This window comes from Arachis stenosperma, chromosome 5 (assembly GCF_014773155.1).
Source record: "Arachis stenosperma cultivar V10309 chromosome 5, arast.V10309.gnm1.PFL2, whole genome shotgun sequence".
NCBI lineage: Eukaryota > Viridiplantae > Streptophyta > Magnoliopsida > Fabales > Fabaceae > Arachis > Arachis stenosperma.
Genome location: NC_080381.1, coordinates 38,306,602 through 38,319,634, shown reverse-complemented (window position 1 = coordinate 38,319,634; position 13,033 = coordinate 38,306,602). Strand labels below are relative to the sequence as shown.

Here is a 13,033-nt window from a genome sequence, read left to right as displayed (position 1 = left end):
GTGTTAGTGTAACACCCTACCACACAGAGCTTTGTAGCTAGGATATAAAACAGAGGTGGCGAGACGCCACGACCTCTAAAATAATTGGAAGAATATAATATACGAGGAGCCTTGAAGAAAAGGTAAAGCAAAAATTGCAAATATTAAAAACGCAACACTCCGGGATAACGTGACTTGCGAGTGAAGAAAACTAAAGCACACATACATATGTATAAAAAAGAGAGTAGAATGTCAAGGGTACAACTTAAGCAAGCTCCTAACTCAGCCTGCAAAGCTAAGGCTGGCCGGAGAATATGTACATACATACATATAGATATTCATAACCCAAAATACATAAAAATTACCCTGGTTCTCCATAAACTTCTATGAGGTGCAAAAGTAAAACATACATACATAAGGATAGTCTATGCATATAATTATAACAAAATAGAACAGAATATAAAATCCTAAAAGCCCACTTCGCTGCAAAGAACTCCAGACGCCTAGCGAGGTGCATCTCAACCTGCATCTGAAAAATAACAACATCGTATGAGATGAGAACCGGGGGTTCTCAACATGGTAATGGTGCCACATACATAAGATATAAGGTTCCAAGAAAGTCAGAGACAATCCTAGAATGCCGACACTCAAATTATAAAACTTAAAGATTTACAACCAAAAACCATAAACAGGGTGGCCCTCTAAGGTTCTAAACTTAACTCAAGCCATACTATAACCCTCAAACTCTCCGCCTTTCCTCCAATCCTCCAACTCAGGTGCACAGACAAGCAAAATAGACAAGTCAAGTATATACAGAAAGCATAGATAACAAGTAGGCAATTAGCAATTAACATGAATAAATAATTAAGCAAGCCAAGACGATGCACACTCAAACGAAGCATACAAATGCACATGATGCATTCCTTTTCTACTGGTCATGAGCTCACGTGTCAATTAACTGCCAGAACCCGACACATCCGGTAGCTAACCCGAATACCGACTTTCGACTGCGCATCTCCAGGAGTCATAAAATTGGGGATTACTGCCTTACCACCTTCTCCTGGAAGAATACACCAAGGGGAATAAATCGGGTGATTAGTGCCCTACTATCTTTCCCTAGTGAGGTCGTGCCATATTGGTCGAGGGATCAGTGCCCTACCACCTTGCAGACACAGAGAGAAAGAATGTGAAGGAATACGTCGGGGGATTAGTGCCCTATCACCTTCCTCACATCCCACAAAATACAATCACAATAAATGCGAGAGAATGAATTGAGGAATTAGCGCCTTACCGCCTTCTCGACATCTCACAAAACACAAACACAGGGAATGCGGGAAAAAAAGATCAAGGAATTAGTGCCTTACCGCCTTCCCCGCATCCAACACATCAATATCATCTTCATGTCCATTTATTCCCAAAATTCATCATCATTATTCCTTTAAATTCATTCTTTATAGCCGTGGTCTCACACAACACCTCATATCATTGCATTTTTGTACATAGTTTATCATTTAAAAAAAATCTTACTTCACCCCCAAGTTACTAGCGTTTCCTAGCTTCATCTCATTACTAGACCTATTATTAAGATCTAGGGTTAAAAGGGTGAAAATAGAAGTTTAGAGGTTTGAAATTAAGCTTTAAAACACAAAATTCATGTTTGTTGAAACAGGGACTACGCGTACGAGTGGGTACGCGTGGGCGTGCATTTTTCCGTTCTCGCGTACGCAAAGGTCTCTTTTTTCCCATGATGCGTACGCATACATGCCAAACAGAGACGACCCTTTGCGTATAGAGGGGTATGCGTATGCATGCAGTGCAGAATAGTCAAAAGTGGTTAAGTCTGCATAATTTCAGCTTTACATACCGAACTTTCGATGCGCATAACTTTCTTGTTTTAAAACATTTTTCATCCGTTCTTCAAACGGCATAAACTTCACGAACCTAATTTTCTTATGAAAGCCAATTTGAAACAATTTGGGAGTTTAGAAGCAGAGTTATGGCTTACCGAAGTTCAACCAAAAATCAGATTTTTAAAAAAGTACATAAACCTCTATTTTCACCAAAATCAAACTCAATACCAACATGCCACTCATACAAATAACACCACAACATACCATTTACAGCACCATATTCTCCACCTCCTACCACAAACAATCATACCTCAGTTTTAAACAAATCTTATACATAAATACCTCAACTATACCAACAAGATCATCAATATATCACCACCTACTCATATTCATTCATATCACCTTGTCAATCATCATTAACTCATCACTTAGTATCCTATTTTCATCATAAACAATAATCACCAAACAGATACTCAATCCACATCAACGATTATCATCAAAGCCATCACTCATTAACCTTCTTACTATATCAACTATATCCATACCACCAAAACAATGAATTTTTCATGCCTCATCAAATCACACACATACATGGTCAACTAATTACCAATCAAGTTCATCAACACTCTATCACCTATACATATTCATTATTATCACTTTGACAATCCTCATTAAACCATTATTTAGCATTCAATTTCCATTGCCAACACAAATCACCAAGCCAATACTCAACATATTTCAACAATTATCAATTATCATCAAGAGTACTAAGCACTTAACATCTTCATGCATTCACACCTAACTCTAGCCTAAGTTTTCACAAGACATTATATATTAAATACAAGAAACCAAAACCATACCTTGTCTAATTTTCTCGTATAACCTAAAGACAATTCAATAAGGCAAGGTCTAAGTCTCCACCACCAAAATACAGCACCCAAAGCTCCGATCTCCTCAAGCTTCTAATTCCACAAACGTGTTCCAATTCATATATATACACTACCTAATACACATCACCACATTCAAATACACCAACTTAATTCTTAATCACAATTCACTAAGGGATTCACTAGGGTTTGAAGATCCTTACCTTGTTTGAGCATTAATCAAACAAAATCCCGCTAGTTCCTCAAGTTAACCTGGCCCTAAACATCAAATTAACCAAAGATCTCAATACCCAAAATATAAAGTTTTTGAAATTGGAGAAGAGAGAGTTGAAACTGAGAATGTGAATTTCTTATCAAATTTCTTACCTGGTTTTGTAGAGCTCGTGGCCGCGGACACGTGGTCGCAAACGGTGCGGCGGTCGGAGCTCGAAGTGAAAAGTTATGGTGAGTTGAATCCAAGCCAAGGGTTTGAACTCCTCCTTCTTTCCCCTTATGATTCTCCAGTGTGAAACAACAAGGAGGAAGAATGAGCTGAGCTCATTTGGTTAAATGAGTTGTGTTAGGCCTTTGGGCCCATTTTGAGCTCAATTTGTTCAGTTCAATTCTTTCAGTCTAATCTTGGGTTAAATTTTTTAAAATTTGTATCAAAATTCTTATTTTAACAAGCTTTGTCCCATTAAACTATAAAATTTATATTAATATCTAAAATTAATTATTAGTTTATTGACTAATTACTTATTAATTTTGTGAATTTTACTGTTAGGGTTAGTGTTTTTTGTTTGTAAATTAGGGTTAGGAATTGATTTGAAAACTTTTGGGTTAATGTAGGTATTTTCAATAAAATTGGGAGTAGAGTAGTAATTGAAAATAAAATATAATATAATTTATTTATTTTTAAAAAATACTATTTATTCGTCAACTTGTAGATTATTTTTAATTGAGTATTCTAATTTAAAATTAGAGATAAATAAATTAACTTGTTTTCAATTCATAAAATTAAACTAAAATTTTCATTATTCAAATCTAAATAGTAAAAATCTCATTATTTTTAAATTTTTAAAATTTTAAATTATAAATAAAAAAATACTCAATAATTATAAAATTAGATAAATATTTTAATTTATTTCAAAATCAATTTACCAAAACTTGGTTTAATCATCTTTAATAAAATAATTTTTGAAAACCGAACTTTCACCCATTAAAATATATCAAAACTAATTCTTCATTTAATTTTAAAAAGTTTGGGTCTTACAGATTAAGTCTACACATGATTTACATCTTGACAATACTATATAACATTTTTATTTTGTAATTTGATCAAATTTGTAATATTTATTATAAGAATATTAGATGTTATTATTTTTATAATAAAAATTAAATATTAAAATATAATTTATTTAAAAAACTTACAATTCTATAATATTATATGGACAAAAATATTAGTTTACAATAAAATTGGTACCATATATACTCATTATTTGCTTATATTGGTATCCTATATATATGATTCAACTCTTCAAAATGTGGATATCCACAAATTATTCTTTTTTTAATTTCATATTAACTTTATTAAGTAATTAATTAGGGGTGCAATCAACTAGTAAAAAAGGAAGTTATTAAAAAAATAAAAAATTAAATAAGCAGAATTAGACTTTTTTAAATTTTTTCTTTGGATGAAACATGAATTTAAATTATCATGAAAAAAAATTCAAAACCAACTAAAAATAAACATCTAAAATCTAAAAAAAATATATCTAAAACCAAATGAAAACAAACATCCAAAATTATTATAAAATGAATATCCAAAACCTAATAAAAAAAAACATTCGAAACATATAACAAAAAAAGAATCCAAAATCTAACAAAAAAATATCCAAAATCATTTAAAAAATTCAAAATCTAACAAAATGACACAAAAAAATATTGGTAAAAAAACATCAAAAAATAAAAAAAACATTTAAAATTATTAAAAAATTATTAAAAACCTAAAAAAAAATCCAAAATATAAGAAAAAGAAATATCTAAAACATATAAAAAACATCTCCAAAAACTAAGAGAAAGAAACATTTAAAAAAAAAACCGTGTGTGGCACTAGTACGTGAGTTTTATTGAATGTTGAAGTACCATAGTATGAATTTTATTGATATAGTTCACTGTAATATGAATTTTATTGAATGTTGAAGTACCATAATGCTAGTGTTATCACACAAGCAAAATCATGTGACACAATAAATAAATAGATTAAAAAAAAGCCATCAAAGAAACATAATATTCAAACCAAAGAGAAAAGAAAACTCCAAAATATCATAACATCATTCCAATAACATTATTTTACTTGGCAGCAACTTTAGCAGCAGCCCATTTTTCTTGAAGAGCCGTAGTAAACAAAACAAGCTTGTCAATCTCAGGAAGAGTTCCAGTCACAGTGGAATCCTCAACAAAATTTGTAGCCCAATTCACCAATTCTGGAAACTTGTCGGCAACGAGGATTTTCCTTCCATTCATCTCTTCGAACACACGTAGAAAAGGCAAGAAGCTCCCAAAGGCAATGTCAATGAATCCAATCTTGTTCCCTCCAAAGAAGGACTTTCCTTCACTGCATTTGTTGAATGCCTCTTCCAACGTCACAAGCACTTCTTCCTCCAATTGCTCCAAGTGTCGCTTCTTTTCCTCTTCATCTCCAGCGGCCATTAGAATGTTCTTCATGCAAACCAAGAACTACGTACACCCAAATTTAAATGCATAAAGAAATTGATTGAAAGCCAATCATTTACGTTGTTGTCTAGTTTTTGTACATTTTATTGTGATTTTGATTTGGAGAAATGCTAAGGTACAACATTTTCGGTGGAGAAAAATGAGGAATTAGTTAGTGCTGGTTCAAATTCAAGATAAATCATGCAGGAAAAAAGTTTTCATTGATTTATAGTTTTAGGAATAATAAATTTAATGATATCCAACTCGCAAATCAACCTGGAAATTGAATATTTTAAATCTTGAACTATTTATTATACTTATGATAAACAAAAATACTCACAAATAATCAATTTGAAATTAAAATTATCAATTATTAAATTATGTAATTGTATATTTCTTACTCACAAATAATCAATTTGAAAATTAATCTTTGAATTTTGTACTATCTATACTTGTGATAAAACAAAATGTTCTACGAATACTAAAAACAAATCACTAAATTAATTATTATCATATAGTTATGTATATATATTTCTAATATTTCTTAAATTAAGTAATTAAATCAGTAAGATAAACAAAACTGATACAGTATAATAATCAAACTTGTTGTAAGTGACAAATCTAACATTTAGTGTATAATTAAAGGTGGAAACTCAGGTGTAGTCGATTTCATGTGAAGTTGATACCTGAGAGCCATTAGATAATTTGAATGATTTGACTAAATTTTCATCTAACGACTCTCGGATATCAACTTCACGTGAAGTCGACTTCACCTGAGTTTTCACCATAATTAAATGTTAATATGGACACAAAACAACCACTCTTTAATTTATAGTAACATACAATCATCCTAAGCCACCGTATAAAGGAATGTATTTTTTGTGTGTATTTAAAAAATTAATTATGATACGGTAAAGCATTTGATTATTTTATCATGATAATGTTGATTATTGTACTATGATACTTTTAATTATTTCAGTCATTGATAGATTACTTTATTTTGAAAATATATAAATAATATATACAAATATAGACAATTCTATGATAAAGAAATTTTTGTACGAAAAAAAAATAAAAAAGAAGGTATAATTTGCTTTAAAAAATTATAAAAATAAAATAACATATTTTTTAAATTAACATTTAATTACTGTCAAAGAGAATCTTCGTCATTTCATTATTTTTTTTCTCTTCATCATAATATATACCTACCAATACAGGCCAACGATATTATAGTTTATTTATATGTCCACTTATAATTTTGTATCACAAAGAGACTCCGATTCTATCTTTTAGTGGTCTTCTGTTTAACTTTTTTTATATCTTTTTTTCTTTTAGAATTTTAATTTGAAACAACTACCTACATATTAAAAATGCAAATATAGGCCTTTGATTTGCTATACATAGTCAAGTATAATTATTTTTTCTCTCGAAAAATTTTAAAAATATGCTTAAATGTTTAATTTGATTTGAATTTACCTATAATATTTATAGTAACGCTCAATTTTTTTTCTTTTATTAAATTTTTTGGTAATCACAATTGGTCAAAATATTTTTTTCCTAATCCACCCTTCATCATCTAATATTTTTTTCCTTCTCTTGATATCTCCACCACACCATCTTTCTCGTCAACGTCAACATCTCTTCCTCAATACAATTGTCATTTATCAAGAGAAAGAAATAAATACTAAGAGAAGAATTTCAATAACTTCAGAAATATTAGTGTTGCAATAATTCTAGTAGTTAATGTGAATGATTTATATTTTATAATTAAAATTAGCGATTAAAATTATAAATAATATTAATATTCTTAAAATATCTAAAAAAATTTCCATACAATACATACCCTTCGAATATACTAGAAAAATTAGGGGTCATGCCTTGTTGAATATAATATAAATAATAAATAGAATAAAACAAAATAAAGCATACCTTATCGTCAATGTATGAACCCCAAAATCTAGCAATTGTTCTGTCATAAGCATCTCGAGGAAGAATAGAAGGACCATTGGACCAAACCTCGTCAATATATTGAACTATGACTAAGGATTCACATATGGGTTTGTCACCATGAATTAGAACTGGGATTTTCTTGTGCACGGGATTGGAACGAAGAAGAAAATCACTTTTGGAGTTCAAGTCCTCTTCAATGTTCTTATATTCCAATCCTTTGATGTTAAGTGCAATCTTCACCCTCGAGGCAAATGGACTGAACCATCCACCCAAAAGCTTCAAGTCACTACTTTTTACTGCCATCACTATTATTGAAACTCTGATATCTACTATATAGGTTACCACTTACACTAATCATGCAAAGCACCAAGTGTATATTTATGGTAGACGCTTCTGTATGGAAACAAATTAATGAAAGAGATGAGACATTTGTGGTCCACACTTGTGACATGTATCTTTTTGTTTTTGGTGTCCGCTTGTGACATGTGAATAATAATGTTTTCCGAGAAATTTAATAATGTTTTGTACAATTTTTTTTTTAAGGATAAAAGCTAAAAATATAATTTAATTTAATTTAATTCTAGCCTACCCTTTCTATAATAACATATAATTTATTCTCTGTGACATGTCATCTTTTAATTGGTTGCTATGTTAACTATGGTTAAATTATTGGTAATTAAATTATAGCCCAAAGTGGGTGATTATGTAATTAAATACCTCCAAATTTAATTTCAATGCCATCCAGAAATCTCATATCATCATCACCATCATCATCATCATCATCATCATTATTTTTATTTTTTTTTTCGTCTTTCCCTTCTACACTATCATCATAAAAAGCCATCATAATCGATTTCACGTTCTTAAATTTTAAGATTTTCTGAATTTCGCAAACGTAAACTTAGTTTCACCTGGGCTAGGTTCACAAAACAAAAGCAGTTTTTATAACTAAACACAAAGAACACAAAACACAGAACACGACTTTACTTGAACAGGATCTGTTCTATAGGCTCGTACATCTGTATCCTTGAGTTCTAAGAAGACTTTGGTTGAACTATGACCGTGAGGTCAGAGCGTGATTAATTGTTCCAAAGCGCATGCCATCTGAACGGTGGAGGATCGTTCGCGCTACAACCTTGTGGTCGAGATGGTCTCACGGTGTTCTGGCAGACTCAGATATTTTTTCCCTGGCCATTTAATTAGTTATTTTCTCTAAATACTTAGTGTGTGTTTGGATTACAGTTTGCAAACGGGAGTTTGAATAAAATTAATTTTGCAAACTTGATTTTGATGAAAAGTAAGTTTGTATTAAGTGATTTATATTTGACAATATTTATATCAAAATGAATTATAGTAAAATAAATGTTGTTTGGATTACACTATTCAAAATCTCTTTTAGATACAAAATTACTAAAATAGACATCAACTTAAATAATTTTTGTATATTATTTTAATTTAGATATTTGAGTAGATGTTATTAATTATTTCTATAACAAAATTAATATTTATACACTAAGATAAAAATAATATATAAAAATTGGCAAAATATACTTTTAATTAAAACTAACAAAATATAAATTTTAGAGAGTACTAAAAATAATAAAAAAATTAAATATTTATTTTGGTAGTAATTGAAATAAATCAAAAAAAATTTATGATATTTTTTATACAGTATATTTTTAGTACTCTTAATACTCTTTTTTAGTATGTTATAATTTTTTATTATTATTATTTACAATTAATTTTTTGTTTAATTTACTTTCTTAATAGGATCAATATATTATATTAAAAAAATAAAAATAATACAAAAAAATTATAATTATAAAAGTGTATAATATCAAATAAATAATTAATAAAAAAATAGTAAATAATAGAAAAAGATAGTTCATATAAACAAAAATAATATAAATAATACAATAGTATGCATAAAAGATAAAATTGGTAAAAAATAAATAAAGATTGAGTATTGATGGCTAAAAGCCCGTTGGTGAAACGCAGAAGCTTAAAATTGTTGCTTCTTGAAAACGTGGTTTTGAATGCAAAATCACTTCTGCGTTCATGAATCAAAAATTTGCCAAACCAAAAATTACAGCTTTCAAGATATCTAAACGTACTTCTTCTCTTTGAACTTGGTTGCCAAACACACCCTCCTGGTTCATCAAAATATGGAACACCCAATAAGTTGATTTTTTCTTTCAATTTCAGAGAGAAATGGGACTTGGGTAAATTGAATTTCTACACAATGATAAAAATATAACTTTATTTTTTAATGTTTATAGAAATTATATATTTATTTCTCTTATAAAAATATTTAATTACAAAATTATCATACTTTAGTTAACATATTAACTCTTATTGAGTTAAATTAACTCAAACTAAAACTAAGCATCCAATTAAAGCATGTCACGTCACGAGAGGTAATTTACATGTTGAAATAGAGGGGGTTGGGTAGAACTCACCAATTTAATAATGTTTTGTACAATTTTTTTTTTAAGGATAAAAGCGAAAAATATAATTTAATTTAATTTAGGACACTCAGATAATATCAAGACAAATTCATTTTATTTATGTGATTTATATTATTATTTTTTAAAAATATTGTTATTACTTTTAAAAAGTAAAAGTCAAGTGGTATGTGAAGAAACTTCAACAGATATTAATATATAAAAGTCAAGTAAAAGCCAAGTTTATATATGTGAAATTAATTTAGTGGCTCAGTTTTTTCATTATGGATTTGGTATTGGTGTTGTCCAATGAAATGGATGCATGAAAAAAACTTTCACTGCTACAGTATTTGGTCAAAAGTAGGTTACGTTTTAGTTTTGTTTTCAATTTTTTTTTGTTGAAAAAAATAGACAAACGTAGATTGCGTTTTGATCTCTCAAAGATTTTTAATTTTTTTTTAAGCCCAATCATAGTAAGGCTCATTTTTTTTTATATGGAACAAAGCTTGATGTTATCCAACGTAATGGACGCATGGAGAAATTTTTTTCTGCTATGATGTCAGGTGTAAACATAAAATGCATTTTACTTTTGGCTTCTTTTTTTTTTTTTTTTTCAGAAAAAGAAACAAATGTGGGCTGCGTTTTGCTTGGTACAGGCTTTTCAAAAATTTTTTTATTTGTTTTAATCCAAATGTGGCCTGCGTTTTGTGTTGGGCTAAATGTTTTTTTTCATAATAACAAAATGCAATCTGCGTCTTGTGTTAAGGGCAGCGTTTTTTTTTGGGAAACGCAAAACGCAGGCTGCGTTTTTCACGTTGTCAGATTACTTTTTGAAAAACGCAGGTTGCGTTTGTTGAAAAAAATATTTTAATAAAGAGTCCTACCTATAAATACGAAACACTCCTCACCCAAACGGCCTCACTCCCATTCTACCCATCATTCTCTTCTTTCGAATACATATGTTGTAGTTGTTAGTTTTTTTTGCAGTTAGGTGTGTCAAAAAAATCAGAGTATGTGAGGTTGAAGTTATGAAAAATATTGCAAATTTGCGAGTATATTATAACGGTGAAGTTATACCAAACACACATGAAGGAGTGACTTTTGTTTGTGAATGTCCGTTGTCATTTGCTATTCCATGTACCATGAGCTTTGTCGAGTTGCAAAATGGGCTTTGTAATAACATTCAAAGCCACATTTTAAAAAGGGTGAGCAACCTTTTATACAGAAGTCTTGTGCAAGTATTTGGTGGGCTAATACAGTTTCAATTAATGCCCATCACTGACGATGCCAGTATGCAGCAAATGTTCTGTATTTATCAACAAACCCGATTTCACGTGCCAATGATAGAGTTGTACGTTGAGCTTGAACAGCAGTCAGGGTCGAGCGCAGTCGGAGATGAGGTCAATGTTAATGAGCTCGGGGATATAGATTGGGAAGAAGATAATAATGACAGTGAAGAGGAGTTCGAAGTTAACTATGAAGTCGATGACGAAAACGATGACGGAGACTTGGCAGGCAATCCGGAGGTGCAAAATCAAGCGAATGCGATTATAAGCCAGCACCCGTTTGGTGTTCCGTCTTTTATGCGGACTCTAGATCTCGAAGCTATGCATGACCCGAAATTTCCTGAGTATGCTAATACGGGTATGTTATGATTATTAACTCAAGTTTCCTACAATGTTTAATTTATATGCCTTGTCTAACTGATGGTGGTGCGCATGTCGTAGGTGAAGGCAACGCTGCGGCGGAAGATGACAAGTTTAGTGTTGGAATGGAATTTGGATCGAGAGAGTCGGTGATATTTGCAATCAAAAGTTACACTATCCCTAGAGGAGTTGATTATACTGTGTATGAGTTTGAGCCACAGACATTCTATGTGAAATGCAAGGGGTATGGTGCAGGGTGCGATTGGCTTATCCGGGCTAGCTTGATTCGAAAGAAAGCTTGTTGGGAGATCAGGAGATACAATGGCAAGCACACGTGCACCGTGGGAACGATATCACAAGATCATGCCAAGTTGGACTCGGACACAATTGTAGATGCCATTAGGCCGTTGGTCGAATCAGACCCCTCGATAAAGGTGAAGTCTGTAATTGCAGAAGTTCAATCCAAGTTCAACTACACGGTCAGTTACCGCAAGGCTTGGTTGGCAAAGCAGAAAGCTGTTGCCAAGGTTTTCGATGATTGGGAAGTTTCTTACCAGACTCTGCCAGTATGGTTGAAAGCAATGACGGTTAAAATGCCAAGGCCTCGTGTTCAAATCAAAACGCTCCCCATTTACCTTGAGACTGAGGAGGTTCAAGGTGTAAGAGTTTTGCATCGCGTTTTTTGGAGCTTTTATCCGTGTATTGTAGCATTTAGACACTGCAAGCCGCTGGTGCAAGTTGATGGCACGCACCTGTATGGAAAATATAAAGGTACACTTCTGGTAGCGGTTGCACAAGATAGGAATCAAAACATTGTGCCTATTGCTTTTGCCATAGTCGAGGGCGAGACGGCATATGCATGGGAGTTTTTCCTAACGAATTTGCAGAGATATGTTGTTACCATTGATTGTGTGGGTATTATGTCTGACTGCCATACCTCCATCGACGCTGCAATAGCTCGCAGTAACGGTGAATGGTCACCACCAAGGGCGTGGCACATGTACTGCATCAGGCACATCGGCTCCAACTTTTTAAGGAGGTTCAAGGCTCCATATTTGCATAAACTCGTGGTGAACACAGGTATTTCTACTCACTGTTATGGTTCTATTCATAGTAGATTTGTGGCATCTGTTTATGACTAAATGGTTTGTTCAACAGGCTATTCTAGGACAGAGCAGGAGTACAACAAAAACTACTAAAGACTTAAAGAGCGGGGTGAGGCATATACTCAATGGTGCGATGAGATCGATGTTGAGAGATGCGTGTTGGCATTCGATGGTGGTCATCGTTGGGGACATATGACGACAAACTTGGTAGAGTACATAAATTCTGTCCTGAAGGGTGCACGCAACCTTCCTGTGACTGCCTGGTCCGGCCAACTTTCTATCGGCTAAATAAGTTGTTCACTCAGAAGAGTACCGAGGCTTATGAGCGTCTCTGCAACGGATTTACATATTCAGAGTTCGCAACGAAGAGAGTTGAAGAAAGCTTCCGACGTGCAGGAAACGTTGTGGTCAACCGGTTCGACAGGCGCAACGAGATGTTTGAGGTTCGCAAAATTCAAGATGGTACCATTTACACTG

At 32.0% G+C, this 13,033-nt stretch overlaps 2 protein-coding genes and 1 pseudogene across 2 annotated transcripts; 2 read left to right on the top strand and 1 right to left on the bottom strand.

Moving 5' to 3' along the window:
* Positions 1–4,847: 4,847 nt before the first annotated feature.
* Positions 4,848–7,734, bottom strand: LOC130979348 (glutathione S-transferase U17-like). Its single transcript, XM_057902769.1, has 2 exons — positions 7,340–7,734; positions 4,848–5,434 (listed from the first exon to the last, which is right to left on the bottom strand). Exons 1-2 carry the CDS (start codon positions 7,661–7,663, stop codon positions 5,048–5,050), a joined length of 711 nt encoding a protein of 236 aa, XP_057758752.1. The 5' UTR covers positions 7,664–7,734; the 3' UTR covers positions 4,848–5,047.
* Positions 7,735–8,337: 603 nt separating this feature from the next.
* Positions 8,338–8,533, top strand: LOC130984546 (small nucleolar RNA U3; annotated as a pseudogene).
* Positions 8,534–11,144: 2,611 nt separating this feature from the next.
* On the top strand, positions 11,145–12,649 carry LOC130980719 (uncharacterized). The gene is made up of 3 exons (XM_057904370.1): positions 11,145–11,448; positions 11,532–12,530; positions 12,609–12,649. The coding sequence occupies exons 1-3, from the start codon at positions 11,145–11,147 to the stop codon at positions 12,647–12,649; spliced, it is 1,344 nt and encodes a 447-aa protein (XP_057760353.1).
* The last annotated feature ends 384 nt before the right edge of the window (positions 12,650–13,033 follow it).